Source organism: Rhinolophus hipposideros, assembly GCF_964194185.1.
Source record: "Rhinolophus hipposideros genome assembly, chromosome: 5".
Taxonomy (NCBI): domain Eukaryota; kingdom Metazoa; phylum Chordata; class Mammalia; order Chiroptera; family Rhinolophidae; genus Rhinolophus; species Rhinolophus hipposideros.
In genome coordinates, this window is record NC_138051.1 from 95,728,668 (window position 1) to 95,748,208 (window position 19,541).

The following is a 19,541-nucleotide window of genomic DNA, read 5'->3' on the forward strand; positions in this document are numbered from 1 at the left end:
CTTCTGGAGATGGAGCAGCGTGAGAGGTGGACCTCTCGATGTTCAGAAGGAGGAAAATAAGACAGAGATGAGCAGATGGGGGAGGAAATGACCTTTCTTGAGTGCCTGGTAAGGACCAAGAACCTTTCACATGCTGTCCCATTTAATCCCAACAAATACTAGCATGTACAGATAAGAAGGGAAGCTCAGTGAGGTTAATAATTTCTAAAAGATTGCACAGCAATTCAGGAGCAAAGAGATGTTCCAGACTCAGGTGTGTCTCCTTCACAAAACACATGCCCCTATCATCTCACCACACTACTTCTCTTTCACTAAGGATGTTTTCCTTCACTTTTAAAACATGTGGAGTGGGAGAAAAGAGGAAAGGTCCAGGTCCTTGGGAGTTTGGGGGTGTCAGATCCACTGTGACATGCGGGAAGTGGAATGAAGAGGGAAGAGGGGAGGTGACCTGAAGAGACGTTCTAATGAAGCAAGCACCAGGTGTCCTAGAGTTTAATCAAATCTAAGATTCCATCCATTGTAAAATATCCCACTATTGTATGTGTGACTAATAAAGAAAAAATAAAATCACTGCTAATTACAACTGGCATTGATTGCAAGACATATATGAATTTCAGAGACATTAAAATGTGAAACGCTTGCATGTTAGAATCGATAAGAGATGTCATTTATCAGGGCCAGCTCCTCTTTTGTATTAGTTGAACACAGCACACAGTAACCATTGTAGGTATTTTAAGCACGAAGGACTTTAATACAGACAGTTAAGTACTCATAAAATTGCTGAAGGGCTGGTGGCAGAACTGCCCTGCTGGGAAGCCACGAGCTCGGCCACAATCAAAAAGGAGAAGAAAGAGGAGAATGCCATTACGACTAGAGGACTAGAGCATTTAGTTTAGGGACACTGAGAGTGTTCGCTAGCTGTGCAGTTGAGGGAACACAGTTCACCACCCTCACTTCTGATACCAATTGCACGTTTGGGGGGGGGCGGTTCCCCAAACCACCCTCAGTTTTGATAATTCACGAAAAGGGCTCACAGAATTCACTGAAAGTGTTACACACATCAGTGTGGTTTATTGTGGGGAAAGGATACTGGTCGAAACCAGCTAAGAGCAGAAGCAGAGGCCAGAAGGGTTCCCAATGCGGAGCTTCAGTTATCCGCTCTCTGTGGAGTTACGAGAGCATTACTTGCCCAGTAGCAACGTGTGACAATACGCGTGGAGTGTTGCCAACCCAGCCCCTAAGCATCAGTGTGCAGAGTTTTTATTGGGGCTCCATCATCACAAGGGTATGATTGATAGCTAATTGCCTGATCTCAGCCTCTAGCTCCTCCAGAGGTTGGCTGATGCTGTGTGACCCAAAGCACCCACCATGAATTGCATTGTTGGTTCTTCTGTCATAAACAGTCCCCACCCTAAATCCTATTGGTGACCCAAGGCTCCCAGGCAAACAGAGATACTCCGATTAGGTGTGACATTCCAAGGTCTTAGAGGTCACCTCCCAGAAGCTGAGGACAAAGGCCAGAGCTCTGCTGTCTGGGGCAGGCTTAAATTCTTTACTCCACAAATTCCCACTGTCCCTGCCACCCAGGGATCAGGAAGCTTCGACTGCCACCAACACAGTTGCCTTCTGACACTGCTGCAAAAAAATCCCAAGGCTCTAAGACTGTGTGGACACCTCACTTCGCCCTGCACATCTTTCTTGAGGAATCTAACTGCTGGAACCTCATTTGCATCCAGAGACCTAAGTGCTAGGGTGTCTGGGAAACGTGGGGTTAGCTTTGTGGCCTCTGCAGTAGGAAGGGAGAGGAGAAAGGGGTAGAAATGTGTGCTGAGTATCAGTAGACCGTATCTGCCACGTCTCTGGACAAGTGGGCAGAGAGCAATCCATCCACAGATGGCTCATATCATCCTGAGCTCAGAGAATTTCACCAGCACACTGTGAAACAATTCAGTCATTCTTGGAGGTGCACAGATTAAAATTTCCTGTACCATCAATCTCTCAAATCTTGGGGAAGACAAATAACTGTGGCATCTTGAAAAACCAGCTCAGGAGATAAAAACACATGAAATGATGAATGGTTGGTGCACTGCACGGAGAGTGGTTAAACTTTTGGTCTTCCGAGTCAATCAAAACCTTGGCTTAAAGCCCAACGGAATCACTTCACTGGCTGTGTGACCATGAGCTGGATACTTACCTTCTCTGAGTTCCAGTTTCCTTATCTCTGCAGTGGGGAAGGGGATAATATAAATCTTCAAGTGTTATTGTGAAGATTTCTTCAAATGTTATTTGTAAATTATTAGCACAATTCCTGCAAAATGCTTAAAACTTAATAAATGGAAACTGTCATCACCGTCACCATCATCAATGTCATCATCATTATTGGGATGAAGAAAAGAAGGAGGAAACATTTTCCCAAGACTTTTAAATGTGCGTCTACTTTGGACCTCAGAATAATCTATGATCATCAATGACTGTTATTAAATCCAAAAGAAGCCATTGCTACTACTGTGGGAGTCACAGGACTCGTTCAGCAGAATGAGTCAGGGTTACCTTGTCTGACAAGCCTGGCACAACAACTTGCTCTTCTTCCTGCATCTGCACTGGCCAGTCTGTGCCACCCGGAGGCTCTTATCTCATTACCTTTTCCAGTGTCAGCAGCTGTGACTGATATCTGGATGGGTACGGAGTCAGACAGCTCTGTGGGTCACTAGCAGTGTGACCTTGAGCAAATCAGTTCATTTTTCTGGGGCTCTGTCTCCTCATCTGGCCACTGGGGGTCATCTTACCTACCTCTCAGTGTTACATGGTTTTCTCAGCACATAGTAAGTGCTCACAAAAATCATAGTTACTAGAATTTGTGGATGTGTCTGTCTCTGCCACGGGATTATAAGTCTGTTAGGGACACTGTGACTAGCACGTGGTAGGTGCTCAAACGTCCATCCTAAAAGTGGACATAAGTGGGCACCTGGGATCCGTTGAGGCATGAAAGGGGGATGGAGTAGAAACCAGCAGCAGGGTCCTCAGAAGACCCCAGAACACATTCTGCTCTCCTCCCTCTCCCTTTTCCCTCCTCCCAGGAGGTAATATTTCCTCGAGTTGTTGTTAGGTGGCCCGCACTGAGTAGTGCCACCCCAGCAGCTTTGCTCCAGGGAGATCAAAGTTCTTCTCATACATTACCTTGTCTACCTCCCAGCAGCCTGGGGAGGCAGAGAACTGGTTAGGCCAGCATGTTCCCATTCTACAGATGAAAAGAACAAAGACAAGGACTGGTACACTGACGCATGCGTCGAGCCAGCGTCTGCTGGGAAGCCTGCCAGGGCAGGGCTTTTTGCTAGTGGCTATCATGTTAGAACTTCTCAGACTGGTTTCTGCCACGATGTAGCCTATACCAATCTCCCCCATCCTTTCCCAAACTGTCCTGTACTATTGTGACCTTTCTGTGCCAGGGTTGCCAGGCTTGGAGGGGCTCCTGGAAATGAAAAAGGGCACTCTGGGGCCTGAATATTTGGCAAATTAATACAGATCCCAGGTATGTAGATTTTCAGCTGGTCTGTCTTTATTAGGCAGCTGGAAATTTTTATTCATTGGGTTGAACCCACTCATGGGTCACCCTGCTTGATCCATGATGATCTGTCTGCCAGGGATCCCATTACCTGATCATGACAGCATTTACAAATCTCTATCACAGCGCGGAAATTATTTCCTCATAAGACATTTCCTCATGTACTGAGGTTGTGCGTAAAGGGGCTGTAAAAACACGTTTAGAACGTAGATCCAGGGGGCCTGGTATCATTTAAACTCTTTGAGAGTTCTTTTTTCCTCTTTAAGAACTGAGATAACATATGTGAAAAAGCACAGGGCCTACCTAACACATAGTAGGGCCCCCTTAAGCATTAGGTAAACCAGAATCCCAGAGTCTCTAGAGGTCAGCCCAATCCCTGGCTCAGCGTAGGCACTCAGTAAACATCTGCTTGGACTGTAGAGATATTTTTGAATATATGGCAGGACTATGTTCATGACCTTGTCCTCCCTAGTTCAATTCTTCCGATCTAAAGCCCAGCCACAGCATCTAAAGTCCTCATTGGTGGATCTTCTGCACAACCCTGACCTCGATACCAAGCTATCGACTCACCAGAATTCACCGAGGGCCTTCTCCTATGTCCCAGAGTTGTATCCCTACCTACAGCATTTCAGACATGCTGTCTCCGTGATGGCAGCTTGGACTGCTGTCCTGCCACGCGCTGCACTGGTAGGACATTTCAGCATGTGTGGATGGTATTGGAAGTGTTGGCAACTGCCTTGGAACATAGCTGCATTTGAGTAGTGTTTCACAGTAAGCCATCCGACGGAGGGTGAGGGAGCCAAGAGCTTCAGAATAAACACATTCCATTCTCACCTTGGAATACTCCACGCACTGTTGCTGATGTAACTGTGCTCTAAGGCCAGCCAATTGCAAACCAAGCGTGAGAGCAGAGATAGTCCTTCTGCACGTGTGTGGTGAAGTTAGGGGAACATGGTCACAGTGTGACAGATAAGCTCTGGTCCAAGTCTTAGCGTGTGTGTGGCTGCGCATGTGTGTAGAATGTCTTTCTCTCAGTGGATTCTGGCCACCGAGTCTTGCTGGGGAATCCCACACCCATAAGATGGGTGAATCTTAAGGCCTCTTTGCCGACAAATGCTCATCAAGTGCTCACTTGTTCATGGGTTTCTGTCAGGGTCTCTACAGGAAGCAGAGGACACACTGGAAATAGGATCATTTGAGAAGGGTTTCTCTACAGTGAGACTACTAGCAAAGGTGTGGAGGTGGAAACCATGGGAATGGAGCAGGAACTTGTGGCTCAGCAGCAGACCCTGGCGTTTTCATCTGCAGATCTGAGGCACAAAGGGAGGAAGTTGTTACCACGAGTTGGAGGGGAGAGCCAGGGAGCAGTGGACTTCTGCTAAGGAAAACAATCAACTGGAGGTGACCTTGACAACAAGGATTCAGCAACCTTTGTCTTTCCTTCCAATACTCTCTGGGGTCCTCCACTGGCTAAATCCAACAGAAGCCAGGGGCCTAGGAATGTGGAAGTGGTTTGTACAGCTCAGCCTCCTGGGGCCAAGGGCAGACTGGAGAAGTATCTGGCGCAGGTGAGGGTACCTGGAGGGGCAAATGTAAGTCATCATGTGCAACATTGCACTGACCTATAGACAGAGTAACTCCAGGTTTTCTGCGGACTGAAGCTCACACTATTTTGGAGTCCGCTATAAGAAAATTATACAAAAATATCTTACAAGGTAAATAAACAAACAAACAAACAAAAAAACAATGTAAAACATTGTTAAGGCCCTTCCCAGGGCTTTAGGAGGGACCTGTGCAAATGAGGCTCTGAAGCTTTTGTTTTATTAGCGTCATTGTAAATCTCCCTCTGCCTCTAGCTTTGGTGATTTTTGACCTAGAACAGTGTCCCCGTCCACGTTAAGCTTACAGTCTCATAGGTGTTGAGGCTTAGACAACTGATTGTAAGTAGAAAGCAAACGGTGGCACGAGAGAATTACAGATGAAATTCTAGAGAAGGTTAGGTGGACATTGAAATAGGCTTTGAAAGAGGTAGGATGAGGCACGTGGCAAAGGGTGGCCTGAATAATATTAATACTGTCTACTACTTATTGAGCACCTCGTACTATGTACAACGTACTGTCTGTAGATTATCTCATTTAATCCCGATCGAAACTGGAAACAGACTCACAGGGGTTAAAACACTTAGGTCACACAGCTACAAAGTGGAAGAGCTAAAATTTGAACCGGGGGCTGTGTGCTTCCAGAGCCACGACACAGAATACCGAACGCAGCTGCTGTGGGAGAAGCATTGCAGCGTCGTGGACCAGAAGGTGGGGACACACAAGTTCACGCAGACAGAGGAGACATTCAGCCAATGGGAACCTAGGACTTCTTTTACACCCAAGCCTTTGTCAACACACTTGTTTAATACATCAAGCCACTGTGAACATTGGCAGGAACTATTTCGGGTCGCATGGCGTTGAGGGGTACAGCACCTGAGCAGCAGGGCCGAGTCAGAAGCTTTGAGCCCCATTTCTCAGAAGCCCCCGGGGCCAGAAGGACTGGGAGTCTACTTCGTGTATAAAAAGACTTCATTTCCCAGCATGCAGCGGGAGTGCCGGCCCACGGCTCCCGGCATTCCAGGGGGCAGCCGGGCCCAGATTTCCGCGGCGTTCCTGCTGGCCCCGCCTCCCCCACTGGCCCCCGAGCCAATGGGGAGGCCTCATACTGCAGGGTGGACGGAGACGGCGCCGCAGCCGAGTTGCGAGTTGGAGAAAGCGGCGGGAAGTTCGTACTGAGCAGGCGGCGGCGGGTCTGCGGCTCCGGGTAGGGGTCTGCGGGTGGCGCGGTCCGCGTGCTCGGGCGCCGAGCGGGGGCCGCGCAGGGGACGGCGGTGCGCTGGAGAGGCCGGGCGGCCGTGACGTCGGTGGCGCCGGGGACTGCGGGCGGCGCGGGCCTTCCCCCCGGCCAGGTCCGCCTCAGGCCCCCGGGCGGCCCCGGGCCGAGTCCCACGTCCCGGACGGCGGCGCACTGCGTCCTGGCCGGTGCGCGCCAGGCCGGAGGTGGGGTCTGAGCCCGCCCGGACCGACGCAGGCCCCTCCGGTGTCGTGGGGCTGCCCCTTGGAGCGGGAGGCGGACAGTGGGATGACCTTCAAGTCCTGAGACGCTTCCTTAGAACCGGCAGGCGGCTGTGCGCCGGGGCCGGGGGAGGTCGGCGTGTCGGAGCCGGCGGGTTTGCGGTGCGCCGGGCGGGCGGGCGGGAGGGAGCCCGGCCCCGAGGACCGCCTCCCGGCCCGGCCCTCGCCGACTCCCCGGGGGCCGGGGCTCTGCGGGCGGGAGGGCGGTGCGGGCCCGCCCGGGGGCCGGGGCTCTGCGGGCGGGAGGGCGGTGCGGGGCCGCCCGGGGGCCGGGGCTCTGCGGGCGGGAGGGCGGTGCGGGGCCGCCCGGGGGGCGCTGCCGGCCGCGGCTCCTCCCGCCCCGCCGTCGCCTCCACGACGGGGGCGCCCCTTCCTGATTCAGCTGCGGTTCTGACACCGGTCGGGGTGACAGCTGGTCGCGAAGCGCCGCCAGCCTCAGGTGTGCGGTTGTGCCACGTCGTCCCCACCCCGCTGCGCGCTCGGCCCCGGGAACGGCCGTGTGGGAGGGCGGGCAGCGGGGTTTGCCTGGGGTCCGGCGCCTCCCGGGGAACGGAGTGAAACTCCGCAAACGGCCCCCGCGTCGCCGTGCCGAGACCGAGAAAGGACGGGAAGGAGGGGACAAGTGCCGTCCATTGCTCTAACTTTCCTATCAAGGCACCGTTTTTGTCTTGCTCTGTGGAGGCTCTTTCCCTCCCCGTCTCCTGTTTTTGGAACCACTTGGAAATAACCAGTTTTGCGGTTGGGAGGGTGGTGCTTTTGGGGAACTGTGGAAGAGCGTCTTTAGTTTTCTTTTCTTATTATTTTTTTTTAAAATTGGAATTGCCCATCGGTTGAGTATGAAATTTGCAAAAGAAAAACGTAGAGCAGTGTTTGTTTCTAAGGGTTCCGAGTAGACGCCTTTTTGTGACGTGCTGAGCTTGACACTTTGGGGGAGAATGTAATCCACACTTTTCAAGTCATTTCAGGGGGGAGGAAGTGTTCTTTCTGTAATCCTTTTGTTCAGATTATACTTGTGTTCAAAATGGCACGGAGTAATTGGGATTGAATTTCTGGGTAGATAAGGTTGTGCTCACCCGCCGCCCGGAGACGGGCGTGTAAGTTAAGGAGTCCGCGCTCGCTCCGCGCTGCCCTTACCCACGTGGCTTCCTGCGTGTCAGCAGCGCGGAGCAGACTCCGCGTTAACGCAGTAGAACCACTTTAATAGCCACACACTTGCATTAGGCATTCCTGTCAATTTAGTACTAGTATCCAGGACACGTCGTTTCAAGTTTATAGTGTAATGGCTTCTTACGTTACCTACTGTAAAAATTATGAGACGATGTTTGTTAAACAAATGATATAAGGGAATAACGTGTCAAGGAGAGAACCTGGCCTATAGTAAGTTAGTAGGTTCCCAGGAAATGGTTGCGGGGAAAGCTTAGGCTAAGTTTTATTCCAGGATGCAAGGGAATGTTTTAAAAATAACACGAATGCATGCAAAATGCTGACACGCTAAAATTAAATTTCTTAAATAGGCCAGCTATTTTTGAGAACTAATGTGAAATAATGAGTATATAAGTGAATGTCCCAGATGTCTAGAAAAGAAGAAACGAGATTGTTTTGACAACTATATTTTTTCCTTAAAGCCATCCCTACGAAGGTATAACTTACTTGGAATAGAATTTTGACTTCAAAAATAAAATTTACTGAACATGAAGCAAAGCTTTACAGTTTACCTTGTATCAAATGAAGGATGACTCCTGAATTTGTACAAATGTGCAAATGCTGATATCTGTATATACCAGGCACGAACCTGATGGGAATTAAATTCTGCCTCTTTGTGTGTGGGGGTGAGGCTTTCATGAAAATTGGTCTTGATGGGTTTTGAGAATGGATTGGAAACTGAGTAGGACTGGAGGATACTTGTCAGACTGCTGGGATATTGCACATGCTTGCTGAGGTTATTTTTCAGAGTGAGCAGAAATGGACTCACTCCCTTACCAGCTATCACATGGCTGCTGTATGTCAGGAGCTGCTAGGGACAGTCTATTCTTGCTATTGTAGTTGAAGCAAGTTTTCTTTGTTTTAAATAGAGGTCATTCTTTCTGACTTTAGTTATCTAGCATCCAGTACACAAGAAGTCAACAAATGTACAGGGCAGACTTGAAAAAGTACACTGTTGTTGATAAAATATACCAAATAGGGAATTTTAAATAAGAATGTAAGATTAATTTAGAAAGGTGATCGAATCCTCACAGCACTCAGCCAGATGGTGTAACCAAGCTGTGTTTCTACTGTGTGGTCCCTGTGAGTGGCCCCACAGCTATCTGGTCCCTGTGAATATGTACCCACTTGCCATTGTGGGCTGTGCCCTTTGATGTTATTCCCCCTTGGCTCCTGAATGATATTTAAGTACCTAGCATTCTGAGGTGACTGTTTGGAAGTAATTTCATGCACTTCATCTCTTCCCATGTTGTCTTAAATCTTTGCACTCAAATGTGAGCACATTCTGTTGTTCTTGTTCTGGATGATGTGTGGGCAATACTTTAAAAAGGAAAAGCTCTCTAGAGAGCCTAGAGAGATATGAGGTGTGCCCTTCTCCCCTAATAGGAGTTAGATTTTAATATTCACCAATAAATACTGACAGGAAACTACTTTTAGTAATACTCTTCAGTCAACTTGTTAAGAATTTTATTAGCCACAGCATCAACTTTGTCAGCTGGGAAAAATGCATTGTGAATCATTATTGGTTTAGTCTTCAAGTAGGTACATGGATCACATGGATTTTGATGATTCTTTGCAATAACTCCTGTTTGTCCCTAGGTCTCTGGCCTATGGGATGGTAACCACTACTCTCGGATTTGAAAATTAAGATAGATACTGCTCACCCTGGCAAATATTTAGGATGAATATTAAACACACACTAATATGTTTATCAGTAAGCCATGTACATTAAGTGAGAAGATATACTAGATGGAAGTTATATAATTAAATCGCAAGGTTATTACTTTGAGATTTGGGAATGTTCTGTCATATACTTCTAAGCAAATAGCATACTTTATGAGAAGGACACATTTGTCTTGTGAAGCTCAATACCTGGAACAATATAGTTGGTCCCACAAGGGACTAAAAGAGAACTGGAAGTCATTACGAACGAGGGCAGCACCATCTGACTCTTTTGGGGACTTTATAGTTTCTTCTGATGCATTTATTTCATTTTCTCTTTGCAAACTGGCAGTCTTGCTGCTGTTTGCATGTGGGGCAGGTATGTCTGCTCTAGACCTGGCTCTTAGTTTCAAGAACCCAAAAGAGACTGTTACCTGATTGTCAATTATACCTAAAATTTAAAAAGAAGTTATGAAGTTAGAGATCTAAGATAACTACAGCTATATTTCAGGTTAATTGCTTTTCTCAAATTGCTTTACCAAGTAACAGCTGAACAAAATGTCATTGTTTAATGCCACTCCCGTATAAATGCATTGTGATCCCATTTCACAACATTAAGTGTTAGAAAGTGCTGTTAAACCTTTAGTCTTCATAGACTGTGTCTGAAAGACATAGAGACAAACTTATTGTTTCTACTAGGGGTGTTGCTTTTTTTCAATTCTTGCAGTTTACTATATAATATGGCAACAGAACTCTCAACATTACACATATCTCATAAATTTTTTGTTAGAAGGAATAAAAAGTAATTATTTGGGAGTAAGGAAAAACATTTTAAAAATTTAGTTTTAGGAAGCTAAGGTCAGGTGATAACATTTAAGGTTTAATGTTATTGTTTTTTTCAGGCTTTTAGAAAATATTTTAGAAATTGTGACTTTCAAATTTATATCACCTGTCATGTTGCTGGTAGGAATGTCAAGTGGTACGGCCCCTCTGGGAATTAGTTTGGCAGTTTCTTAAAAAGCTAAACACACATTTAACTTATGACCCAGCAATTGTACTCCTGGGCATTTATCCTAGAGGAGTGTTCACAGGGCTTTGTTTATAATAGCCAGAAACCAGACACGAGCACGAGTCCTTCAGTGGTGAATGGTTAAGTAAGACGTGGACTAGCCGTGTAAGGAAACACCACTCATAACAAAAAGGAACAAACTACTGGCACCTACAACAGTTTGGATGGAGCTCAAGGATGTACCGTGTTTCTCCGAAAGTAAGACCAGGTCTTATACCTTATTTCCCCGAAAATAAGACTGGGTCTCATGCTAATTTTTGCTCTAAAAGACGCATTAGAGCGTATTTTCAGGGGATGTCTTATTTTTTTCATGTACAACAATCTACATGTATTCAAATACAGTCAGGTCATCTTCTGTAACATCGTCGTAACGTACTAAATGCGTCCGTCTGGCTGACGATCTTAACTGGGGCTTGTTTTCGGGATAGGTCTAATTTTAGGGGAAACGCGGTAGTACTAAGTGAAAAAAGCCAATCACGAAAGGTTGTGTGATTGCATCATTGCATTTCTATAGCGTTCTCAAAGTGACAAAATTACAGAAGTGGAGAGCCAGTTAGTTTTTGCCAGGGTTAGGGCTGGGGTGGGGTGTAACTAAAGGGGTAGCATGAGGGAGTTTCTTCGGGGTCATAGAACAGTTCTGTATCCTGATGTGATGGTTACGTGAGTTTTTACACATGATAAAAAATGCCATGGAAGTTACCTACATACAAACAAAAAGAAGGTAAAAACTGAAATTCAAGTAAGCAGTTTAATTACTGATACTGCATCAGTGTCAGTTTCCTAGTTTAGATAATTCTGCTGTGCTTTTCCATTGATGGCTCTACCACATTTTATTTAACCCCTGACCCATTGAAGGACCTGTGGGTTGTTTCTAGATTTTGGCCAATAAAAGTAAAGCTGCTGTGAATACTCATGTATGGGTGTAGTGTGAGTGTGAGTCATCGTTTTTCTAGGATAAATGCCCAGGAGTGCCGCTGTTGGGTCACAGGCTAAGTGCATGCTTAACTGATTTAAGAAACTGCCAGACTTTCCCAGTGTTGCCATACTGTTTTACAATCCTGTCATCACCGTATAGAAGAGTTTCCCCGAATCTTTGTCAGCATTTGGTGTTGGCGGTACTTTTATGTTAGCCTTTAAGGTGTATAGTGGTATCTCATCATGGCTTTAATTTGCATTTCCCCAATGGCTAATGATGTTGAACATCTTTTCATGGCTTATTTGCCATAAATATCTTATTTGCTGACTTGTCTGTTCAAATTTTGCCTATTTTGTAATTGGATTGTTTTCTCATTGTTGAGTTTGGGGTGTCCCTTTATATATTCTGAATACAAATCCTTTGCCAGATGTGTGATTTGTAAATGTGTTCTCTTAGTCTGTGGCTTGTCTTTCATTCTCTTACAGTGTCTTTTGCAGCACGAAAGTTTTTGATTTTGATGAGGTCCAACTTATTGACATATGGATCTTGCTTTTGGTGTCATGCGTGTCTCAGAACTCTTTGCCTAACCCTAGGTAAGGAAAATGTTCTGTTTTCTTCTAAGTGTTTTATAATTTTATATCTTGTATTTAGATCTGTGATCTGTTTTAGGTTAATTTTTACATAGGATATGAAGTTTAGGTCTTGGTTCTTTGTCTTCTTTTCCTTTTGCCTATAGTGCTTGTGTGATGCTTGTATGTGCTTTGTCCAGCTGTTCCAAAACTGTCTGCTGAAAATAATTACCTTTGTTCCATTGAATTATTTTTTGTACCTCTTTAAAAAATCAGTTGGTGTTGTACTAAATCACCTTTTGAAACATAAATTGCTCTTTAGCCATTTGTAGTTCAGTAAATATTACAGGAAAGACTTGCCACATTTTCTTTCAAATTTTAAGAGGTGATTTTCAAGAGCTTTATTTGGGTATCTTGTCAGATCAGCTTTTTCACAGTTGATGGAAAAGAGTCGTGGGAAAACTTGTTTTGATAATTTACTACACGTGCAGAAAAACTAATCACACTGACTGGATTTGTCCACAACATGGAGAGTAAACTGGATTTTCAGGAAAAAATATCAGTTGGTCATGCACTGTAAACTGCATACCAAAATGAAGATAGGAAATGAGCAAGCAATTAAGTGTGAAAATTAATGGAGATTTATGAAGGTATGACATGGCTTGAGTCTTGAAAAAAGTATGTATAGATTGAGAGGAAGTCAGAAAACATTTTAGAGTATAGCAGGAGCAAAGATAGGTCCTAGAGAAAATGAGTGAGAACTGAGTATTTTGGGGAGTCATGCAAGTGAAGGGGAGGAGGGAAGTAAAGGAAGGATAGTTAGTTCGTGAGTATAGAAAACCACTGGGGTTAGACAGTTGTAAGCAGTTTCATTGGTTACATAACCATGGCTCTTCACTTGACTTACCACTTCGTGTTATGTATGTTCTCCAGAAAGATAAAAAAGTGTCACTTGAGAATACTAAGTCCCTAGTATTTCCTAGAAGAATAATGGCAGATTTCAAACTTTGGCCACTGTCTTCAGTGATGGATACTGAGAACTCTGCTGGACTTTTGGACTCCTTTATATTAATGCTACTTTTAGTAAGTTGAATGTGTAGGAAGAAGAGTACTTGCTATTGGCTCATAGTTGGTGTGGGTGACATTTCTCATCAGGCTTAAAAAGGGTCCAAGAGGTGAGCAACTGAAATGATAAAAACAGAGACTTGATAAATCTATCTAATGAGGAAAAGCTAATGGAATCCCTTTTATTTATCATGGCACAGAGGAGACTCGGGTTATTTAATCCGTCTGTCCTGATGTTTGTATATGAAGAACTGTACGGAGAATGATGATGACCAGCTGTTCTTTAAAACCGCCGAGGACTGAGGAAGGACAAATGGCTCCAACTGCAGCTCTAATCTAGGGGGGCATTTACAGGTTGTAAGGACATCAGATACTTAATGCCGTTGGTTCAAAACATCTTTAAAGGTAGAATGGGAACCTAGACGTAGTGTAGGGACATTATCGTCGGGGATATGACAGCTCTCGAGTTCTAACTTCTTATGACCGAAAGTACTCAGTTTCTGTTTGCCTAGCGCCCACTTCACTTCTTGATTTCTTTCCCTGAACAAATTATACTTTTTTTCCCTATTCCTCTGTGGGACTGTCGTTTGGTTTCTGCTTTCTTTTGTGCAGAATTAAATGATTATCCTGGATTTAGATTAGACTTCTGTCATTTAAAAAATAACCACTCAACGAATAGAAGTTATTTAATGACAAAATACTAAATATCAATGCATTTCTACTTTTTAATTTAGAACATGGAAAAGAACATCATCCCATTTTTTAAAAAAACTCATCAATGATGCCTTGTTGAGCAAAGGATTTTACTGCGTAACAGATTACCATGACGTGTATTCGTTAAAGATTGGCAGCGTGACAAGCTTTAGTGCAGACACTTACTTGTCTTCAAAGTACCTTTTCTGTTTGATTGAATTTCCTTCGTCTGATTCTTTTCTACTAGTCTAGACCATTTTTCACTGAAATGTTGAGATTGACCAGGCATGTTTCTCTTGTGATTGCAACCCTTCAGTATTATCACAGAAAAATTTCTTTTCTGCAGAAGAGCAAGCTCTTTACAGTGCTATGCAAGCTGCCCATTTAAAACTATCATTGCTTGGCACCTATGCCCTAGTGACAGTTTGACCAACATGTGAGCAGGCACAGTGCCATCCTGACAGATGGGCATGAGTGTAGGCAGCCAAGAAACCGTGTATCTGCATCTAGTGTGTTTGTTAAGGGCAGGATTCCCAGTTGGGGATGTTCAAACGTCTGTCCATCCTGAGCTTTCACGCCTATGGATAAAGGGATGTCATCATTAATCTCAGCTTCTGACTGAGATTCCATGGGTATATAAGAGCTTCTTGGCTCTTACAGAAGTAGGCAATTGGGGACAGTCAGGATAATTGTTCTCTCCTCCATCACAGGACTACTTCAAATAATCCTTTCCCCTTTCTCCTAGCCAACTAGGTTTGCAACGAGTATGAACCTTTTTAAACATCTACTAGTAGTCCCACTACTTCTAGAATGTGTGTGGCTTCATTTGTTTTCTAGACTACAAAAATGTTGAATGTCATTTAATATTTATGGTTTGGACAGTGATATATATAATTGGAGTCAGGTAGATCTGAGTTCAAATATTGACTGCTGTGTGACATTAGGGCAGCCTAGTTTTACCATCAAATCAAGGTAAAATACTTGTGAAGTCATAGGGTGGTGATGAGAATTAACCGAAATATGTACATTCGTCACTTGGTACAATGTCTGGCCCACAGTCAGTGTTCAGTAAATGCTTATCATCCTCACTTTAACATCCCTGAAGATATTTTTTTTCTGGAGAGTTACCTGAAACAGTTAATCTTTTTTCAACTCATTTCCTGTTGTTCTTGAAAGTTACATCCTGGATATCATCACATTGTCTCTGATCTATAATGGAATACCTCCATTGACAGGGAACTCACTACCCTTAGAATAGGGTTTTTCAACTGTGGGACTAGTGATATTTTATTTTATTTTTTATTTATTTATTTTTTATTATTAAATTTATTGGGGTGACAATTGTTAGTAAATTTACATAGATTTCAGGTGTACAATTCTGTATTACATCGTCCATAAATCCCATTGTGTGTTCACCACCCAGAGTCAGTTCTCCTTCCATCACCATATATCTGATCCCCTTTACCCTCATCACCCACCCCCCACCCCCTTACCCTCTGGTAACCACTAAATTATTGTCTGTGTCTATGAGTTTTTCTTTCTCATTTGTTTGTCTTGTTCTTTTTGGTTTATATACCACATATCAGTGAAATCATAGGGTTCTCTGCTTTGTCTGTCTGACTTATTTCAGGACTAGTGATATTTTAGATGGATCATTTTTTGCCGTGAAGCACTGTTCTCTGAATTTTAGGATGTTTAGCATCATCCCAGGCCAGGGGAACAAAATTGTCCCCAGTTGACAACCACTGCTCTAGAGACAGCCTATTCTGTTTTTAATGAAGTTTTGATTGTTAGTAAGTTCTTTCTTATATTGAGTGGAAGTCTACTTATTTCTCCTACCTGATTTTGTCTTGGAGACGAAGAACAAACTGAACCCCTGTTTCACACGACGTCCTTTCACATATGTGAAGACACCATCAGGTCTTCTCAGTCTTTTTGAATTGAAATATGTCCATCTAGTTCATTAGCTGTTCCTTAGAAGGCATGATTTCAGTCAGTTCACCACATTGGTGGCTTCCCTCTGATTTAATTCCATTTTACAACTATAGTGCTTAGAATTGAATGCAGTACTCTAGGCATGGCTTGATTAGTGAAAACTAGAGTCGCATCTGTTGTTTTAGATACAACCCTTTTCTATGAATACAGGAAAGAATATTACCTTTCTTCTACACACTGTATTCTTATCAGCTATATCCTTTTGATGACCACATTCATTCAACCTAAAGTTGAACAAAACCCCTAGGTTTATCTAAGCCATATCTTCATTCTGGTTTTGTGCACTGGTTTTGGGGTCCAGCCATGAGAGCTTATGTTTATCCTGTTAAGTTTCTTTTTATTGGATTTAGCTAACTGCAGTCCTAATCTTGGCCATTCCTGAAGTTTCTAGCTGGCAAGAACAATTAGGTGACGATGCCGTCACCTGAGATTGAGGATACAGCAGAAAGGGGTGTGTGTGGGGGTGAAGATTGAGGATGGAAGCCGGGGGAATCCCTATGTGAAGAGTAGCTGGGCAGAAAGGAGGCAACAGAGAGACCAAGAAGGGGTGGGCCAAAAGGCAGGATGAAAATGTAGATCTCAGGGTGGCTTTAATTGTCATTGCCTTGATAACTAGTGATCTGAGCACCTTTTCATAAACTTGTTAGCTATTCGGATATCCTGTGTTGTGTAGTGCCTGTTCAAGTCTTTTGCCTGTTTTTTTAACAAATTGGGTTTTCTGTCTTTTTACTTACCAAAATGTTGGGACTTTTACACATATGTAACATGAATAATAGGTCCCTTTATTTCATATATATAGAAATGTTTTACACATGGTTCATCTCTTGCATTTTTCACTTAATGATATCTTGGAGACCATTCCATATGTATAGAAACCTGGGATGAGTTGTATAGAGAATAAGGAGAACATCAGAAACTTGGGGGCGTGTCAGAGGGATGCAGTGGCCAACCTGAAGGGCTTCCATTGCCTAGTGCAGAGGAATAGAGAAAAGAGCTGCCCTGGCGTGGCCGTCACACACACGTCCTGTTCTCCAGGTAAATGCGGACACTCCTAGCGGACTTCAGACAAGGTTTCTCTGAGATCATGATAAAATGAGACAAAACACAAACAAAACCAAGGTCGCCGTGCCACCCACAAAACACTTGGCCAAAATGAGTGACTGCTGCTTCCTTACCAATGACAGCTTCAACTTCCTTCTAGTCTCCCCTCCCTTAGAAAAGATTTCTTGAGATTCCCAAACATAGAATTACCCCACTTTTTGACAGCATCCAATTTAAAGAAGCTCTGTTTCCCTTGGAGCTCCCACAAAAATTACCCAACCTAAGCCCCCATCCTATAATACATGCTTAAGGACTCTTACTGAGACGTCCCACTGTTCTCCCAGCTCATTCACTACCCAGCCTAAGCCCCCAACCTACAGTATAGGTGTGTTCTTGGTGGTCTTCAGTTCAAGAGCTTTGACACCAGAGATAGGACAATTTGAGCAACAACAAAAATCACAGGGGACAATATAAGTGACAGTATAGGGACACAATCAGTAAAATTCAAATTGTGGGCAATTTTACAGGATAAATGACAAGGAGAAGGAAAAGATAAAAGAGGGAGATGGCACTTATTGATTAAAGAGATTCAAAGACACATCTACCAGATATAGTGACTAAAAAATCGACTATAAGAAGACAACTTTGAGACAACAGATTTGAACACATCTGATTAGATATTAAGGAATTACTGTTAATTTTGTGAGATGTGACAGTGATATATGGTGGCTATATTTTGAAAAGTACCTGTTAGAAGTATTTACATGATAAGACGTCTGGGGTTTTAAAATAATTTTGGGAGAGGCTAGTGGACTAGGGTATACAGAAGAAACAAATTTGCCATGTTGATAATTATTGAAACTAGGCGATGTGTACATGGGAGTTCATTATATAATTTCTCTACTTTGTATGTATTTGAAAAGTCTACTAATACGAATTCTTTTAAAAGCCATTTGCATTTCTTTTTCTGTGAATTTGCCTCTCTGTGTCACTTTTCATTTTTCTTTTGTCTTTTTTGTTATAATAAAGGCTTCTAAAAATACTTTTGTCACATGTTTTGTAGATATTTTTTGTCTTGAGTTTGCTTACGGTATTTTTTTTTTTAGCTATGGAGAATTTTAACTTTTATTTTGTCAAATTTATCAGTTTTCCTTATGTCTTGAGTGTTTTGTGTGTTGCTTAGAGAAACCTTGTCTCTCAGATTCTGAAAAGTTCTTTTATATTTTCATCAAGAATTTTTTAATGACTGTGTGGTATGCTTCTGATATGTTTTGACTGTTTTACTTGGTCTCCCTAATTTCCTTTTAGAGTATTTAGAAATACTCTCCCTTTGAGCTCCACTGCAAGAATATATAAGGAAAAATGTTTTTCAGTAGCTATCCTGCATAGATTTAATAGTGAGCACCCAGAGAAGTGACAGTAAACAAAAGTTTAGTAGTTAGTTTTACCCCCCAAATAGGAGAACTAATAGGAAATCTATCATTTGCAAAATTGTCAAAATGTGCTAAGTGTTATATAAGAATATTAACAGCACAGTGCAGAGATTCTTAGCAAGTGTTTTCATAAAGAAGCCTTCCTCGTTGCTCTTTGCTTTTAGGGCTTCGGGGCCAAGGCGGAAAGTGTCACATTCCTTGGAGTCCCCGTCTTTAGACTTGCTCCCTCTTAGTTAATAGGCAGAGCAGGAAGTTTCCAGCTTCCAATCTGAAAACTCCGAAGGAGGAGGAGGAGGAGGAGGAGGAGGAGGAGGAGGAGGAGGAGGAGGAGGAGGAGGAGGAGGAGGAGGAGGAGGAGGAGGAGGAGGAGGAGGAGGAGGAGGAGGAGGAGGAGGAGGAGGAGGAGGAGGAGGAGGAGGAGGAGGAGGAGGAGGAGGAGGAGGAGGAGGAGGAGGAGGAGGAGGAGGAGGAGGAGGGAGGAGGAGGAGGAGGAGGAGGAGGAGGAGGAGGAGGAGGAGGAGGAGGAGGAGGAGGAGGAGGAGGAGGAGGAGGAGGAGGAGGAGGAGGAGGAGGAGGAGGAGGAGGAGGAGGAGGAGGAGGAGGAGGAGGAGGAGGAGGAGGAGGAGGAGGAGGAGGAGGAGGAGGAGGAGGAGGAGGAGGAGGAGGAGGAGGAGGAGGAGGAGGAGGAGGAGGAGGAGGAGGAGGAGGAGGAGGAGGAGGAGGAGGAGGAGGAGGAGGAGGAGGAGGAGGAGGAGGAGGAGGAGGAGGAGGAGGAGGAGGAGGAGGAGGAGGAGGAGGAGGAGGAGGAGGAGGAGGAGGAGGAGGAGGAGGAGGAGGAGGAGGAGGAGGAGGAGGAGGAGGAGGAGGAGGGCCGCAGGGGCTCCGCAGACCACTGCCTTCGGGAGGAAGTGGTGACAGCCAGGGATCTTGGGATCTGTGTGCTCTCAGTGAAGAGTCATTTCTGCCGTTAGTGCTCCTCTTTCAGAACTTTTAGAAATCATTTGAAGGAAATTAAAATTGAGGAAGTACATTTGATACTGTATATATATACTGTAAATATTTTATTTACCAAAAATTTTATAATGTAACGGTCACTTTCCTAATACAAGTGAAAAAAAAATTATGGCCAGTAAGAAATTTTTCTTCTCTGAAGGTATCCACTTTGTTTTTCAGTTAGAAGCATGAGTCTTCACCTAGTTCTTTCCAACTTAGGTGTG

General features: G+C 44.2%; 1 protein-coding gene across 21 annotated transcripts in view; it reads left to right on the plus strand.

Moving 5' to 3' along the window:
* VRK1 (VRK serine/threonine kinase 1) overlaps positions 1-19,541 on the plus strand; it is a 112,495-nt gene that overhangs the window by 33,126 nt on the left and 59,828 nt on the right. For 3 of the 21 annotated variants that reach the window (XM_081047938.1, XM_081047949.1, XM_081047953.1), the window contains exons 1-2: positions 6,282-6,367; positions 12,014-12,121. The exons of 6 other annotated variants lie outside the window; for them this stretch is intronic. In XM_081047938.1, the coding sequence (XP_080904064.1) occupies positions 12,046-12,121 (76 nt within the window). In that variant the 5' untranslated portion in view covers positions 6,282-6,367; positions 12,014-12,045. Of the gene's footprint in view, positions 1-6,246; positions 6,368-6,992; positions 7,118-12,013; positions 12,122-19,541 lie in introns of those variants that run through there. 12 more of the 21 variants (XM_081047945.1, XM_081047951.1, XM_081047950.1 and 9 more) reach the window with 8 other exon arrangements.